General features: G+C 48.4%; 1 protein-coding gene across 2 annotated transcripts; it reads right to left on the reverse strand.

Annotated features, from left to right (window-relative positions):
• Positions 1–956: 956 nt before the first annotated feature.
• RNF122 (ring finger protein 122) lies at positions 957–14,100 on the reverse strand. Of its 2 annotated transcripts, none has more exons than XM_079779224.1 (6): positions 13,673–14,100; positions 8,114–8,270; positions 3,945–3,990; positions 3,590–3,631; positions 2,548–2,627; positions 957–2,301 (listed from the first exon to the last, which is right to left on the reverse strand). In XM_079779224.1, the coding sequence occupies exons 1-6, from the start codon at positions 13,695–13,697 to the stop codon at positions 2,187–2,189; spliced, it is 465 nt and encodes a 154-aa protein (XP_079635350.1). In that variant the 5' UTR covers positions 13,698–14,100; the 3' UTR covers positions 957–2,186. The 2 variants fall into 2 exon arrangements, with proteins under 2 accessions (XP_079635350.1, XP_079635349.1); XM_079779223.1 differs by having other exon boundaries at positions 2,548–2,630.
• Between the last annotated feature and the right edge of the window lie 4,294 nt (positions 14,101–18,394).

Raw genomic sequence — 18,394 nt, forward strand, 5'->3', positions numbered from 1 at the left:
GGCATTTTTACACTGTCATTTTGATTCCGGGACAATGCTAGTTAAATTCGCAAACAGACATTCTAGAGCCAACATTTTAATGTCAACATGCCAACCCTGGATTTCCCTTGAGAGGAAGGGGAAATGGTGAGGGAGGAGCATGTAGATGAAACCAGCCTGCAGACCACTGGTTTCCCTGCCTATAACAGGAGCTAGAGGGAGAGCTTTGCTTAGAAAATGCATTTTATTCCTACACTAAAGCGAGGACTAGAGGGAGAAGTGGTCCCTCAATGAAGACCAGGCCTCATAGGGTTGGCAGCAGCAGACAGGGGATATAGAGACATTAAGGAAGGTAGAATTACCCCTGAACGCGTGAAATGGCAAAAACAGGCACATCCTCAGGCAAAGGTCCCCCACTAAGATGCCCCAGCTGCACCTCAGATCTGTCCAGCATGAGCACCGACTATGCTGAGAGCCTCCACAGTACAATTGCAGGGGTGAGGGTGTCACCTACCCCTGGGCCCGGCTCCTCTGGGTGCATGGGCATCGCTTGCATGCCAGTGACCCACCACTCCAGATGCTTCTCCTGTGCACAGTGCCCAGGGCTTGCCCCCTGGGATGACCAGTGGCACTAATCTTTCACCAAGCAGGGTGACCACAGCCCAGTTGTTCCTGCCACTCTCAACCCATCACTGACACATCACCCCCTTGGGACACTGAGAGAGCGAAGTTGCAAGATATGGGGTCCCAAGATCTGAGTGCACACAGGGGCGTCAAATGTTAAGTCCTATTTCCAGTTGGGGCATGGGGTAAGGTAGGCCAGTGACTGTCAGCTAATAGGTAAGAAAAAAGTATAAGGGAAAAGAGATCAAGTCTCCATGGTAGCAACCTAGACCTTTTTGGTTGTGTTAAGAGCACAACAGCTTTAAATAAGTAGAATTCTATTATGTCTTAGTTGGCAGAAAGGTATGGTGGCATACATCAACTTTCTTTAAAAATATTCTAGAAATCCAATGAGCCTGGCTTATTCAGGTAACAAAGTACGTTGACATTAGTCCCAACCTGTGCTGTACAGGCAGTAATCTATCACCAATTTTTCTTTTTAAGGATTAGGAAACTGTGTGTGTGTGTGTGTGTGTGTTTGATTTGAATGTGGGGAAGTGAGAAGCAGCAGTTACAAAGAATTTTGTTCCTTGCTGGTGGAAAAGAGCCAACAGACACAGGCCACAACCACAGGCAAAAGGTTAGAGAAACTTGTTATTAAATTTAATTTTCTTTAAATACATACCTTCTCCCACCCTCACCCACTCTGGGGAGGAACGGAAACCCCCACCCCCTCCATTCCATATATAAATCCTGAGATGGTGAGGATGAAGTATAAAAATACTATTTACAAGGGGGAAGAAGGTGTCGCTGTCTTCACCTTCAGACACCCCCTTCCCCAGGCCCCTTTTGCTCCTTTAGAAAAAGCCCCTGGAAATCCATTTGAGTGTAGAACAAGCCCTTCCTCTGGGGGGGGGGGGGCACTCAGACTCCGACGTGGACTAGGAAGCTCCGAGATTGACGGAGGGAGAGAGCGAGTGGGTAGCACCTCAGACCCTAGCAGGGGGAGGGAGGGCCCTCCTTACCCTGTAGCTAGGCTGGCCAGCCAGCCTTTGTTTCCATAGGTCCCATGTAAACATTGACTTTGCTTTTTTATGTCCCTGCTCTTCCTAATTTCCTACAGAGCCTCCCTCACTTCCACTGGGGGTACTTGGTTCCTTGACCTTTTCTTCCTTTCTTCCTTGCTAACCTTCTGATGGAAGGAGTGGGGGGCAGGGGAGGACAGAGCCCATCTCATCCCTTCTTCTAGGGCTTTGTGGTCATACGGTCTCTATCTCTACCGTGTGCTCCAAGGGTGATTCTTCCCCCAGAGCAGGGACAGGCAGGGAAATCATCCAGTACCAGGATACATTGGTCTTGATGGGCGATGCTTTCAGTACTGAGTAGCAGGGAAGAAGACTTCAGGAGGCAGGAAGGAGGGGCAAGTCTGACCTCTCACTGATGGTGGGAGACCAGCCCTATACTACCTCCCCTTCAGGTAGGCATGACCATTTCATGTAGGCATGACCATTATCACCCAACAGTCTTGTTCATTGCAGCTATGCAGAGGGACCAGGCACCCATGAGGCAAGACGTCTTCTCCAGGCCTGATGTAAAGGCAGCCCTCACACCAGCTCATCCAATAGGATTCCGATGCTCTGAGTGGCCTCGGAGGGGCCAGCGATGGGCTTGTTACACATGGGGCAGACGCAGCGTACTTCTAGCCACTTCACCAGACACCTGTGGGCAACAGAAGATGTGAGATACCCCAACCTGCTCTGGCTGGCTATCATTTCTCAGACACAGACCATCCTATCCTTACTGCAATCGAACCCCTCCCTTTTGCCTGCTGTCCAGACAGGTTGTAGGACTTCAATGACAAGGAGTAGGTGGGAGGAGGTAGGGATCGTAGGTTCTAGAAGACGCTTCCTGCTTATTTCTTTTAAAAGGCACCCCTGGACACACATCCCCACTGTGGACACTTACTTCCGATGAAAAGCATGTTGGCACGGGAGCACACCTAGCTCATCCTTCCCCTTGAAGTCTTCCAGACAGACTGCACAGGTCTGCTGTGGAGAGCAAGGGGGCAGGGGCAGTGTGAGAGGAGATCGGGCAAGAACCCCACTCACCATCCTGAACACTCATTATCGCCACCCCAGTTTCACAGGTTCCCTTTGCGCAGTGCTATTCTAGAAGAATGATTTTTAATGCTTTCTAGCCTCGTACATTTGGCAAGGGAAGATGTTTCAATAATGAGAGGTAAGGATGAGGGTATGTGGTCTGTTACCTTCTTTAAATCCAGCCTTCTGTTCATATATATGAACCCCCTCAATCTCAACCGAATTACTCTTCTAGAAGAGGGCTTGGGAAACATCTGAACTTATTGAGATATAAAAAACAGGGGCAGCCCCAGTTGGTTTGGCTCAGTGGATCGAGCATCGACCTTCGGACTGAAGGGTCCCGGGTTCCATTCTGGTCAAGGGCAGGCTTGATCCCCAGTAGGGGGTGTGCAGGAGGCAGCTGATCAGTGATTCTCTCTTATCATTAATACTTCTATCTCTCTCTCCCTTTCCCTTCTTCTCTGAAATCAATAAAAAAATATTTAAAAACAGGGACAAAATGGGCCATTTCTCAGTAGTCTTGTGTCTAGTGATATCTGTGATGCTCCCTTCTCCAGACAACCACAAACACTGTGTGCAGAAGGCCGTGGTTATGGACGGAAGCTTTGGGCAGCGAGTTAGGTGACCTCCAGGGACAGATGGGAAAGGAGTAGGAATGGCCTATTCCTAAAGAGTCAGTGTGGGGGGGAACCCAGGATTTGTTCGGTGTGAGCAGAGTGATGGGGGGACAGGGAGGAACCACAGGCATGGACACATTAGTTTGTTCCCTAGTCTGCTAGGGCAGAGTGAATATACAGGGTAAAAGGACCTTCTTTTCAGAGGTTCCCAAACAGGTCCAGGCTGAAAGCTGAGGGTGCCCTGTGCTTTACCCACGGGGCGCCTCCCGCATGCAGTCCCAACACACTCACCCCATATAATTGTGACTTCTTGGCATCCCCTTTAAGCACCACCTGGGAAGAAAGGGAGCAGCATGGTGTCCAAAGAAGCCAGGTGGTATCAACCAATGAGGGAAGCCCCCAGCTCTGCACAGGATCCCCCTTCCTTCCCTCCCTCGCTTCCTTTTTCCCTCCTTTTCATTAAGGTGGGGGGGCTCTGGGCACTGCCTAAGCCAACCAGATTTGAGGACAGTGGAAGGATTGAACCCTGGAGAAGGCCAGAGGAGAGGCTGAGGAGGATTCCAGGCCAGGACAGCTCAAGCTTCTTCTGTCTCTAGCAGGACAGGGAGCAGAGGAGGAAGTCTCAGGGGAAGAGGTGGTGCTTTACCTCCTTATATCCGTATCGTTCGCTCTGCGCCTGGTTCCGCAGTTTGCTGGGGGAAAAAGAAGAAGGGGAGAGAAGCGGTCACCATGGCACCAACAGAGCCATTCTAAGTAGGAGAGGCAGACGGGCTGCCTGGCTTCTCCTGGGGGTGGGGACGGGTGCTCCTCACAGGGGTGGCTCACCCTATAGAGGCCATGGGGTAAGGTTTGGACCTAAGTGGGTCACCCAGAGTGAATTAAGGACTCAGGCTCAACAGCCTCAAAATTTTCTGCAGGTCCCACAGACTGGAGGATTCACTCTTCCTGCATTTCTCAGGAGGTAAATTCTTGCAGGCTCCCAAACCCTATGGATCCATGGTCGGCAAACTGTGGCTCGCGAGCCACATGCGGCTCTTTGGCTGCTTAAGTGTGGCTCTTCCACAAAATACCATAGCCTGGGCAAGTCTATTTTGAAGAAGTTTAAAAAGTTTGGCTCTCAAAAGAAATTTCAATCATTGTACTGTTGATATTTGGCTCTGTTGACTAATGAGTTTGCCGACCACTGCTATAGATCAACAATCACCGAGTGTAGAGAAGTTAGATATTCTTAAAAGGGCTATTTCCATTAAAGCTAGGGGAGCAGGATAAAGAAGTGTCTGTTGACCCTGGGGGACGTTCTGCCCGGGGAACACAGTATTCTGGAAACGGCACTCTCCCCGCACGGTGCCAGGAAAACACAGGCGAGCCCTTCTTTGTTTGCTCCTTTTTGTTTCAAGCTGGTGGCCTGCATGCTGCCTCCCTCTCAAGAGCCAAATCCTGGCGCATGTTACTAAAGGCCACAGCGCACCATGACGGAGGGCTTGCTGGGCACCGATCCCCGCACTAACACATTCCTGTACATGCTCATCGGCTCCAAACAGCTTCGGAGGGAGAAGCTTCCCTTTCCATAGAGAGGGGAAAAGGAAGTCCGGAGAAGGAACTTGCTCAAACTTCAGAGCCGGTTGGCAGCATCTGAATGAGAGTCTCTGATCACAGAGCCCGAGCTCTTTAACACAACATGTGGCCTGTTTCACCAATTAGGGGAACACACCATAGTCGGGGGCCTGGCCAGGCCATGTGTGCCTGGATCCTCTACAGAACGAACTCCAGTCCAAGTGGCTCCTGCCATGGGGCGGAGGCCTGGGCAGCACAACCCTGCCCCCTTTCTCTTCCCTCTTTGGAGGGTTTCTAAAGTGGAGGGTTGGGCTCCAGGCCTCCTCAGGGCTCCCACTGCCCCACCCTTCACTTTGCACTTCCATATATTCACAGGCATCTCTGTCCCCACTTGCCAGGGAGAAGGGCAGGAAGGATGCATCCAAAGCCGACATAACTGTTAGCCGACAGACACTGGGGAAAGAAGTAGTGTCCCGTGGGGTGTGCTTATAGCCAACTTCTGAGGGAGACAGCCACTCTTAGCCGGTATGTGCAGACTGACTAAGGAAGCGGTGAGGAGCCTGCTTCTTCACCAGAGAATGAGGGGATGCCACACATAATTGTGAGCCTCAATGCAACACGGCTATGACGTCGTGTGCGCCGCGCTGTATCGGCAGATGCCTGGGGTGCCCTGCTTTTAATGGTCTTATCGGAGGAAACTCCAGAAGCCTGCCTCTCGGAGCGGAGCCCAGGATGCTCAGAACACTGAGGGGCTTCAAGCTGCGCCTGCACCCTGCATGTAGATTCCTGGATCAGGAAGATTTAGATTGTGATGAAATGGGGCCAAACAGGTTGCAAAAGGAAACAAAACAAAACAAAAAAAACCACAAAGACGCTGGGCCATCCCAGCAGGGGATATGGTGCCAACAACATTGGACAGGTGGCCTTTTCAGCTGTTGGGTGAGCAAAGTAGCTAAAAATACCCTGATTTCAATGACACCATTTCCAGCCACTGCCAGCGAGCTCTGCCTTTGCTTCTTTTCCCTTTTGGAACAAACAATGCAGCCAGATCCTGAAAATAATTGTCCCTTTCCTGCCTGTGTGTACTTCACTGGCCCCTCCATCCTGTGTAGGGCAGAGATTAGCCCTTTGGGGGCTGGGGGTGAATGAGTGCGGTGCGGGGAGCTGGGAATGGAGGCTGGTTTTGGCCAATGAGCTCACCAGGTCACGAGCAGGGGTCATGGGCCTATTTTGGCTGAGGAGGAAACCAAGAAGCAGGGAGAGGAAGTGGCTTCTGCACTTGTGTGTCTTTCTATATATAGACGCCCACAGGCTGCCACACACCAGTGAGCCTCTGGAACCATGCGGCGGCGGGGTGGGCTGGCTCGGAGCAGGCTGCAGAGCAGAGAGGGGTGGTGCAGGGGCAGATGACTGCAGAAGGGACAGGTGGTGCCCAGCAGCCCTGCCATGGGAAAGCTTTTGGCATCGTGTGGTTCTGTCGCTCTGTTCCTTCAGGTCAGCCAACCAAAAATTAATCAGCCATCCCCAGCTCCTAGCCTCTCCTTCTGCAGACACCCACACTTTAGCCGTAAAGAGGTGGCCACGGCCACAGCTCCCCTCCACTTCACAGTCAAGGAGTAAGAATCAGCATTTATGAAGTGGACTCATACCTAAACTGCAGGGATGTTCTGAGGATTAAGTGAGCTAAATATTTTACAAAATGCTAACCATGATGTCTGGCATGCAGGTGGCACTTGGTAAATAGCTAAAAATCTAAGGTTACACCCATTAGTGGCAGAATTAGGAAATGAACCCTGGTGGCCATCTACTTAGTGGCCCAGAGTGATTTTCTAGGATTTCTTCACTTGATCACCTTTGCAGCTTGGCATATGTGAGCTCGTGTGTGTGTGTGTGTGTGTGTGTGTGTGTGTGTGTGTGTGTGTGTAAAGGGACCGTGTGGAGTTGGCTTTACAGACTCCTCCCAGCATCATACACCAATCTTTGGTATTGGAATATGTCCACCTTCAGTCTCTGGGGAACTGCACAAATTGCTCGAAATGAGATGGGAGTGGCTGGTGGTCAGGCAGACGAAAGAGTTTGAGGAACAAAACTCAAGCTTGGGGAAGGACGAGGGAGTGGGGCAATACCAGAAACCTACCCTCACCCCCCCACTTCATAGTGAGATGCAAATTCTAGACACAATTGTACAAGAGGAAAAAAATAAAAGTATTTACAGAAGATAGTGGCTTCAGTGGAAAATTCTAGTCATAGGGACTTTTTAAAGTTCTGAGAAAGAACTGAGAGCACTGGGGAGCAGGCCTACAGGCACTTCCTCCTCTTAGAGAGAGCTCTTCCAGCCTGAAGAATAGGACAAGCACCTTCTCTAGCCTCCTTCTGGGTGAAGGACTCAAGTCCACCAGGACACCTCAGTGGGGAACCAGATCTCCTGCGGCCTCCATCCGAATTTCATCTTCTTAGACGATTTGATCAGACACTAGCCTAGACTCCAGCTGACATCTACTCAGGAATTTGTGGGGGTTAGTTATCACGATGGCTCTAGCCATGTTCTGCTAGTCAGAGGCGTTCAGCACTCCCCAATATACAGCGAAGAATTATTAACACCAGACGCATGCTCTTGTTAGAAACTACTCTAATTTCCAGTCTAAATTCCAGTTATGCCCCACATTTTTGGTAGGAAATAGCCACAGTTCCCATGTCTTATCAACAGGAGAAGAAACAGTTCCTGGAGAAACTCCAGTCCTTCCCTGGGTCCCTGTGCAATAAGGGAGCTTTTAGTTTTTTCACTCTCAAAAAATAAGAGCTTCCAAGGCAGAATAAACAAGCAGATCTCCAGACACCAGCTTGCTAATATTAGCATCTGCTGGACATAGAAAGATTTCCCAGGAGGGCAGAGGTACGTGCCACTGGTGTAACTCATGCCTACTTATCCCCGGCTACCCAGCGGGTGTGAGTGGGAAGAGAGACAGTTAAAGGACCATCAATGACATTACTTTGACAGACAGTAATTCTAGGCAACCTTAGCATAACTGGCCAAGAGGCAGGATGAAGCTCAACCCATAGTGACCTTACATGCTCTGGGACAACTTGATAGGCTAATGTAAACAGAAACACCAGGCCTCGAGGGCCCAGTAAAGGACTGGCTAAGTCCTATCTTTCAAGCAGGACACCCGCTGGAGGCTAGTGAGCCTCGCTCAGCTCACCCTACCCCTGGCTGCCTCCTCCCCGACTCCCCCATTCCAGGTCAGCCAGGGAGTCACTCACCTGATGAAGTAACAGCAGAAGATGAGGCTGAGCATGAAGACAAAGATGCCTGTACCAAAGATGACCATGTAGATGTTCAGAGGAAGGTCTTGGAAACTGATGGGTGGCATTGAGCAGGACTTGTTAGTACTAACCAGTCCCAGGCCACAGAAACACCCTGCAGAGAAAGGGGGAGGAAAAATATTATTATTCTAGTTGGAAATGTACCTCTGGGGCTGATGTACTCTGTGTCAACAAGGATAGAGAGAGAACTGGCAGGCTCTGGGCTCCTAAACCTCTGATTCCGGGGCTTAAGTTCATGTCCTAGTTCTAATACTTACTAGCTATGTGATCATGGGTCAAGTAACCAATCTACGAAATGGACTACTACACACAGTACTTAAAGCTGCATCCCCATCTTGGGGGAAAGGGGGGGAAATCAAGATTTCAGGCAACAGGCAGAAAAATGGAAATACTTCCTTCAGTTAGAGCCCATATGGTGCAGTAGCAAAATTAAGAACCTTAGGTGAGGAAAGGTATATTTGGGCCCCTAGCTATGTGACCTTTTATGAGGTTATTTCACTAAGATTCACTCTGTTATGTGAAAACAAGGAAAATACAGAGAGGACCAAAAAAAAAAATACATAGAGAACCAGCATTAAGGAATATGCTTTGTAGCCCTAGCCGGCTTGGCTCAGTGGATAGAGCATTGGCTTGGGACTGAAGGGTCCCGGGTTTGATTCTGGTCAAGGGCATATGCCTGGGTTGCAGGCTCGATCCCCAGTGGGGGGCATGCAGGAGGCATCTGATCAATGATTCTCTCTCATCATTGATGTTTCTCTCTCTCCCTCTCCCCTCCTCTCTGAAATCAATAAAAATATAATTTTTAAAAAAAAGAAATATGCTTTCTAAATTGCAAAGTGCAACCCCAAAGGTCATTTGTCATTATGAAGCCACCTGCTCCAGGAGACAAGCTGCAATAGGACCAGAATAGAAATTATTCATTCCAAGGCTGAGTTCCAGAAAGTGGGGGTGGGGATTGCAGTTTACTCTTACTGTCTACTGTCCCGGTTTCTACTCAGAGCCTCACTGTGCAGTCTCACGGTAGCACTGATATCCCCTGGCGCTTATTTGAGATGCAGAGTATTGGGCCCACCCCAGAAGAAATGAATCAGAATCTACACATTAACAAGGTCCTCAGCCCTATGCATTCAGCATGGGAAGCCCTGGCTAGCCACTCGTTGCTTCCCTTCTCACATGACTTTAGGGGTATCCTGCTTGGTCTACCAACTGTAGTCGCCTTCCCCTTGCCAGGGTTTTGTGTTGAGGTAGGTGTGTGACAGGATTCTGGCCAATGAAATATAGAGAAATGTCTGCTGAAAAGGGGAAGCCTTTTCTTTTTCTTTCTTTCTTCTTCTTCTTTTTTTTTTTTTTTTTTTTGGTCATGTCTACTCAAAACACCTGTCATGGTGGCAGCCAAGTTATAGCTGGAAAGAGAGCAGGTCAATATAGAGCCTGTGGCAGGGGAAACAAAGAGGAGGAAAGATTTTATCAGTTGAGTTGCTAGATTAGCCAGTCCTGGAGCCATTCTCTATCTTGGACTACTGGTTCTGACAGTACATTTTCTGTAATGTTTAACTATAAGGAAAAGGGGGGAAAAAAAGATAGGATATAAGCAATAAGCTGGTTGAGTGTTTATTCATGCTTGCAGGCAAAAATACCATACTGATCCAAAAGATAAGCATAGCATTCTTGTTTCAGAATGTGGTGAGACAAGAAAACTAGAATTTAACATATACCTGCTACATCCCAAGTACATTCTCATGCTACTAGTTTAATTTTAAAAAGACTCAATCATTGAACTGTCTGTATTCCAACAGTTAACAAGGCCTGGCTCTGTACTCGAGCCCTCAACATGGGTTTTAGGAACTTTCCTGACATCTTGGTTAAGAGCCAGAACCCATTAATATATACTTCAGAATTCTGCATTATAATTACCAGAGCTACAATTCAGCAGAAGTCTGGCTTGAAAGATGAAGTCATCTTTGATGTACTTCTCATACCTCTCTTTATCCCCTAGATCAATCCAGTGACCATATAATGAGCCTCCCTCCAAACCTCTTTCATATTTTGTGCCCAACTCTATTGCCAAGTCCCTTTTCCAAACAGACGTTCGGCCCAATTCCATTCCAAGTCCCTATCCAGTCACCTAATTGATGTCTAGTCCTTCCTCTAATTTAGCCCACATGTCTCTCATCTCCTCCTACTCTGTTCCTATCATGTATTTCCCAAACTCAGACTAGCTTAAAGGCCTCCTAAACATGTGTGCATTGGGTCCCCTCTTAACCTTCCCGCCAATGTCCTCCAGCACCACCCCATGTGGGCCTGTCTCCTCACTACTTTTTGCCCCACTTTGTACTCACTGCCTCCATACCTTTGTTCATCAGCTTTCCCCGCCTGAAACTCCCTACTTTCCTAAAGTCCTCCAAGTCTGGTCTTTGTGATATTCCAGTGACCCTCTCTCCCCAGAATTCTGTGTGCTCACAGCTCTATCATATGTTCTGGCTCTTGAATACTTAGTAATTATCTTACATTGCCCAGTTGTTCCTAGCATCAACTTAACTCAAACATACATTAAGCATTGATTATATGACAAGTACCATGATAGACACTGAAGATAAAATCAGGAAAAAATGAGTAGATGGTTTTACCTTCTAGGGAAGAAGACACAAAAGGTGTTTTTTGTTTTGTTTTTGTTAATCCTCATGCAAGGATATGTTTCCCATTGATTTTTTTTTTTAAGAGAGATACAGTAGAAGGGAGAGAGACAGAGAGAAACATTGATTGGTTGCCTCCCTGCAACCAAGGTATGTGTCCTTGACTGGGAATCAAACCCGAGATCCTTCAGTCTGAGAGCCAACACTCTAAACACTGAGCCAAACCAGCAAGGGCCAGACACAAAGGTTTTCACCATACAAAGTGAAGCACAGTAGAGGAGCAACTATAATCCTAAGATCAGAGATGAAAGTCCTTAACAACCTAAATGCTGAGGTCTGAGGAAAGCAATTTGGATATTTTCCAGTGCCTAGTCTAGTGTTTGGCTTGTTCTCAAAAACTAGTTAACAGATAAATAACTCCTAATTTTCTCAAAACCTGGCACCCTTGGCAGAAACTCACACTCCAAAGTAAGTAGAAAAGTAAGTAGACTGATGCTTGGGAAAATTGCCTAGAAACTGCCCTCAGCTGAATGGATGACCAGTCAATGAACAAGTACTGTTGAAGGCCTGATTTATGCAATGACCTACACATTGTGGGTAAACAAAAAGTAAAAGAAGTGATTCTTATCTTGAAAGGTCTTTTTTTATTAAGCTGAAAACAATGAAATAATTAGCTACTAAACTTTGCTATACCCAACAATAAGCCCTTGCTTCTAGTCTCCAGCAGAATTTAGAAAGTTTTCACCACCCCTCCACTCAAATATTTGCTCCATGGGCCAAAAGAAATCAAATTTTCTTGAAGACATCATGGTGGACTGAGACTGTTCTGGAAAAGGGTCGTAGGACTTCCCTTCAATAAACTGTGCCCACAATATCAATGAGGCCTTCCTCCCAACAAGAGCCAACTCCGTACCTCCCTGCCCCCCAACACTATTTGATGCTATAAGAGGACCTAACCTCCAATCTGTCTTGACTCTCTATGCATTCTTTTACAGATTGGGTCCTGGTATCTTTAGGGTTCCAAAGAACCTCATTTGGTGTCCTATTCTGGGAGCTTGCAGAGGGGTGACAGTAGCTATTGTAGAGGGTTTGTGTATGCACTCTGCAGGCACTTCGGCCTCAGCAGTCCATCTTCACCCTCTTCTCTTGTCTGATGACCCAGGATTGAGTCACTGAGCTTAGGACTCTTACGTGATAGGGGTGTAGGTGAGAAGAGCTCCATAGCCAAGAGATGGTCCATTTGCTTGGATGGTGAAGTTTTCCTCTAAAAGTTGGACAGAACACCAACCCCAGGAAAGAGGGGATTCAGAGATTTTTTCCACAAAACGGTGGGGAGAGGGATTGCTTCCTCATGGAGTCAAAGAACAGGATCTCTCCGTCACTAAGAAGTGAACAGAGAAAGCGGCATGTCCTCTGCTGGCCTAAGAACCTCTCTGAAAGAGGGCGGCCCAGAAGAAAGGCCAGTGTGACTGACAACCCCACGGTTCTCCTCCTGAAGTCTCTCCTCCATTGTCTCAGCCGACCTCTGCAAGCCCCGACATCAGAGTGCTTCATCTCCACGAGTGGGCTGGGAGTGGGAATGACGTCAAGAGAAGGGCCGGCAAAGGAAGACCGGAGACTCTGGGAAATGCCTCTCCTTCCCAGCCAAGGGAATCTTTCCCAGATGCTGGGATACTCAGTTCTGCCTCATCCCGTCTCCCGCCCCCTCTCCCGCAATGCCCGCCTATCACACAGCTCGGTTCATTGTCAGGAAATTAGATACCACCAGCAGGAGGAAGGGGGTGGGGGAGGGCATTCTTACACATGCTGCCCAAACCTTGCCTTAAGACAAAAGCCTCTTGCAATAATTAATCCAAGACCTGGCAAGAGAAGAGTCTGCTTTCAGAATGAATTTTTCCTCTAACTAGCCAGTTTGCCACACTCGGAGATAGGACTAGCTGTTTCCCTGCCCCAGCTCTACCAGCGTTAGAACTAGGCGGTCAAGATCCTAGGACCATTAGAGAGCATTAGCGTTCAAGGTTTTGAACTGATCCCTGAGCAAGGCCCCCAGTTCAGTTAGCTTGGGTGAGGAATCAGACCCAACGCCCAACAAGTTATCACCTGAAGCACAAAAGAAGGCTCAGATGAGATAAATTTAGCATCATCACCCGGGGGTGTTGGGAGGGTGGCCTAGTGAACAGGGTGGTTGGGTCTGGAGGTGAGGCTCCACCATTGAGGCTCTTGGGGAGCAGATTAGCCTGCGCCCAGGGGTAACCGAGCTCCGAGATCCGTATCTGCAAAGCGTTATCAGTTCAGTAAAGCCAGGCTCTTGAATCCGGCGTCTTCCACGGGCACACAGCCCCACAGCAGCCGGTGCGAAGCCAACAAAGACACAGAGGAAGCCACCCCCGGCCGGGCCCGCACGCAGCAAGCATTGTGTGCACATTTCAAATAGCCTGCAAAGTTTCAGACCGGGAACTTGAGCTCCCTCTAGGAGATCCTAGCCCGAGCGCGGATTTCAGGCTCCTCCGACCATCACAACAAAGAACAGAGTTGGAGCGCACAAAGGCAGGGGAAGGGGTAGGCGAGCGAAGCCGCCACACAAGGGCCGCGAACCCTTCGGCTCCCACGCCCCCGCCGCCGCCGCCCCTTCGGACCCCCTTCCCCGCCCGCCGGGGAAATCTGGGCTTTGCGTTGGTTTGTTTGTTTGTTTTTCCATTTCCGCGCTGTGCAGAATAGAGTTGGGCTCCAGGACGCCTTCTCTCTCGCCCGCCCCATTTCAAGAGAAACTTGGCTCGAGAGACAGAACCAGCCTCAGATCGTTAAGTCTTGCGCCCCCTCCTCGTCCCCGGCGGGCCCAGCGCCCGCTCGGCCCCGGCCTCACCGTTACACCACTGGAATGGGTGCATCAATGAACTCGTGGCGGGCTTCCCACGGCGGACGAACGCAGGCGGCGGGAGAGGCAGGCGGGTGAGCGCACCGGCTCGCTGGCCCTCGCGGATCCGCAGGTGGGGCCGGTGCAGTCCGCAGCAGCCGCCTTGCTCCAGAAGTCGAACTCCCTCCGGGGTGGAGGGGCTTCGGAGAGGCGGGTTTTAGAGCAACAAAGAGGAAAGAGGAGAAAACAAATAGAAAGTCCCCCCGAATCAACGCACCGCCGAGGAAATGCCGGAAAGGCCCCCGGGGGTGGGGGAGATGTGGGGCGCCACAGAGTAGGATGGGGGTACCCAGGCGGCAGAGGCTCTCGGCCCGCTGCGGGGAAAAGAAAAGGCTGAAGGGAGACGGCTCAGGTCACACCGCGCGGAGGAGGAGAGCGGCCACAGACTCCGAAATTGACACAGGTTGTGCACACCCCCCTCCTATATATACACACCCCGGGCAGCCCCGCCCCTCCCGTCCTCCGTCCTCCGGCCAATGGGAGTCTTCCTCGGGGCCCCGGGTTTTATTTGCAGGCCCGCCCCCTCCTAGGGCGGAGCATCTTCGCAAGGTGGGGCGCCCGCCCCTCACCTTCCCAGCCCTGGGGAAACTTAAGTGGAAAGGGGAGCGTGCGCCGCCGCGAGTGGGCCCGGAGCTGGCGGAACCAGCCTCCTCCGCCGGGGACCTGGGAGAAACCGAACAGTTAGGGCCACATTGTTTTCCGCCTCCAGATCCATGACGGTCTCGGTCGCTCTTGGAGAAACCAGTTCTTTGAGGAGTGGTTACATTTCTGCTCCAGAGGGCCAGGATTTGGCGGCTAGCACGTTCCTTTGTTCACTGTAGAAGGGGGGGACTGAAGCCAGAAGATAAAGAAGATGAATGGCAAAAGTGAAATCTGGAATCATCTCGTTTTTGGCCAGTCCCTCACTTTACTAAGGAATTAAGGCTTGAAGTTTAAGCTTAATGCTGTCCACGTTAAGAAATGTACAAGCCTGTAGGGAGTTTTCATAAGAGTGTATTTGAGCCTAAACTGACGACAATTGCCAGGAAGCCAGATCTAAACTGCTGCAGAGAGTAACAGTTTTACAGTTTTCGTTTGTGCATTTGAAACTGAGGTGACTTAAGGAAGGTGGGAGAAAGCAAGGTGGGGGGAGGCGTGGGGATTAGAAAATAATTAAGATTATGTGCTCTCTCCAGAGTTGTACCTTGAAGGAGGGGTCTGAAAATAAGCATTTCAAAGGTTTGTTAACCTAAATCCACAGACACAATGGGCAGGGGTAAGCCAAGATAAACCTTTTGCTAAAAAGTTATATGCCTGGGTCTTGACCACCCACCAAGACCCAGTTAGGAACTTAGGATCTTCACACCATCCCTTTTTTCATCCACAATGTAAACGTGTCAGGGCTCCATAATCCTGAGTAGCGGGATCAAACCCTGGAATCGACATTGGCAATGCATTCAGGGTAATTTCTTCAGCATCCAGCACCATGAAGGAGTTGAATGAATAGTTAAGTACTACAAGGAAAAAGACGGAATCTCTTAATTCCCTGTCCATTGCAGCATTTCCTACGTCTTCTTTTTGTTTTTGTTTTTTTTCAGAATGTATTTACTTTTACTTTGGTTCGGCACCTTTGCACCAGAGACCCATTACGGTCAACAGTTTCTACTCACCTGGGAATTACAGGAGAGTGAGAGGAGACAGTAAATAAGCAAACAAATAAGAATGGCTTAATCTAATCTTCCTGCAACCCCTTAGTTGAAAGTGATAAATACTTTATCTCTTGGGAACTTGTGACACTCCAATATGATTTGCATATCAGTGCTTTGTCGTAGAAATGCCTGATGTCAAGGTATCAAATGACTTGGCCAAGATAACATAGCAGTCTGCAACAAATGTTTAGCACTTAATTATATAATTGCCTTAAAATTTTATTAGCTACTCTGGAAGGGCATCCTGTACAGATCTCCCTAATTTCATCTTTGAATTGGACAATTGTAAAACCTTTCTAAGTGGCCTCTATGACTCTATGGCTTAGACTTGTAGGGCCCGTGATATTAGAGATGTTATATATGCAGGCTTCCAGGCCTGGAGCCAGAGATTTTGATTCAGTAGTTAAAGGGTGAACCCCAGAAATAGTTATTTAACATCCCTTGACCCCCAAAATTCTCATACAGTTTTGCTGAGAGAAATTAATGCTGCGATCTTACTCTGAAATCCATCCTCTCTGCTGGCCGCAGAGTTACCTTTCTAAAACATAAATCTAATCATTTATTTCTTGAGCTTAATAACTTTTATTGGTCCCTGGTGTCTACAGGATACAGTCAAACTCTAGAGTATGGCATTCAAATCATTTCAGTCTGGCATTGCCTATTTCCTGGAGCTCTCCTTTCCCACACGCTATTCATCAGCCATGAAGCTTTTGCTGTTATTCCTCAAATACAGTATATTCTTTCTTGACTGATTTTGTACATGGCATGGCTTATGTTTGGAATGTGCTCTTTTTCTTTCTGTGCCTGACATTTTGTAAGATTCAGCTAAAAATTCATCTCTACGTGGCCCACCGTTCTCATCTTTTCCCTGTCTCCATCTCTTTCAGCACTTTTCATGTACAATGTAGTATGTTATAGGATTGTAAGGATAATGATGTGACCTCCTGAATTTGATCCCTTCATGAGCCGTCCTTATAACAGAATTTTCAAGGGCATGAATCATTTTTGTGGTGGCTCCGGTGTCTGGTTCAATTAATATTTTTGGAATGGATGCATGTATATAAACTAGCATTTAATTTAAGCCATGTTCTAGGTGCAGTGTAAGCAATTAAAAAACGTCGTTGTTACCTATCCAATAGTTCTTTATATTCATTGACTCAGGGGAAAGGTGTCTATAGGTGAGCCTAATTGCTAGATGCATCTAGGAAGGAAAATTGTCAGGAGTGAGGAATGTCTCCCCCCCACCTAGACTAGGAGCTGATGTGGGAAGACGAAGGTGGGAACCATGGGAGTTCTCATGCAGACCGAGCTGGTCATGCAGGACAGTGAATATTCCAGTGGCACCTGCATGAGTGCGGTCATCAGAATGTTCTATAACAATTCATGTGTGGTTTTTTACTAAACTATAAGAGAACATCTATATATATATATAAAAGCCTAAGCAACCATCAGACTGTCCAACCAGTAGCTATGATGTGCAATGACCACCAGGGGGCAGACACTCAACATAGGAGCTGCTGAGGTGCAGTGACTTGGCAGCTGCGGTGCTTGGGTGACAACCCCAAAACCAGAGAGGAGGGAGCCCGATTCTGGGGTGCGTCACCCAAGAACTGCCCTCTCCCAATCCGGACCCCTCGGGGGATGTCAGAGAGCCGGTTTCAGCCCGATCCCCACGGGCCAGCCCGAGAGACCCCATGGGTGCTTGTGCACCAGTCCTCTAGTTTATTTATAAAATCACAGAGGAAGAAGAAGTAATTTGTGGAAGAAATGGCCTTAGGAAACAAGTTAGAGAGGTAAAGGTAGGGCCCTGGGAGCTTGGGAGTGAGGAAGATAATAGTAACATGCCTGGGGGTGAAGGGAGAGAGAAGGGAAAGGCGTGGGCGTGCTTCCGGGAGGGAGAGCCCCTATAACAATTCCTGTCTGAACCTGACATTATAAGCTTTCAGTGAGGTCTTCTGAGACACTTAAGGACTCTAATTTAGAAAGCCTGATGCATACCTTTCCAATCTCCCACTCTCAATCCTTCCGGTTGTTGTGGCCATGAGGCTATGCCTCATGACAGCTTAGACTGGGAGATGTAGGCTGAAGGAAGGGCTTTGATCTTGGCATTTTTGCAAAGGTTGGTTTGGCCCCTGCATTTTCCTAGATTGAAAGTCCCTATCAAAAAACAAGTTGATTTCTCACATCATGTTAATACGATTTAGATAATTCACCCCACCCCCACCGCAACCAGGTGATGCTTCCTTCATAGGCCAGCTTCTTGTGAATCAGGAAGACACATCTGGTCATCTTATGAGGAAGAAACAGAAACAGTAAAGAAGATGATGAATTATATTCAAAGCCACTTGAGAAGTTTGAAGTAGAACTGTGTTTCTAACTCTTCCATGGAAAACTTCTAAGAAGGCAGGGATTCTCTTCTTTCCCACTGCCCCATCCCAACATTCTCTTATTCAGCCCATAAACCCCCTCATTTAAGGCCCTGTAAGCACTAGAGAAACACTTTGGGGAGAGATGGCTAATTCTGTGGAGGAGCATAGAAATCGTAAGCTCACCATTTTACCTTTATAAGAGACTCTCTTCTCTCTATCACGGCCTCCAAATGCAGCCCTAAATACAGAAGAACATGCTTAACCACGGTCAGTTGTAAAAGTGATAATTAAATGCAGATAAACAGGTCATACTTCAAAGTTAGACAAATTGTCACAACATTTTCCAAAACAGTGCTATTTCTTAAGAAACCAGTTTTCATGAGAGGAACACACAATTCTTTGAAGGAGTTTAGGGTTGTTTATTTGTATATTTGAGCAAATGAGGCCCTTCACTCATTTCACTCTTAAAAGACCTGGTCTTCCTCTGTCCAGATACATTAGAGGTCTCAGTACCAGGATGCTTTTAGGGGATTGATGCCACTCTTGGCCAAAAGTATTCATAACCTACCCAGGAATGTCCCCCAGATTCTGGTCTGTGGTTCTCCAAGAAAGTG

This window comes from Cnephaeus nilssonii, assembly GCF_951640355.1.
Source record: "Cnephaeus nilssonii genome assembly, chromosome: 8".
In the NCBI taxonomy this organism is placed as follows: domain Eukaryota; kingdom Metazoa; phylum Chordata; class Mammalia; order Chiroptera; family Vespertilionidae; genus Cnephaeus; species Cnephaeus nilssonii.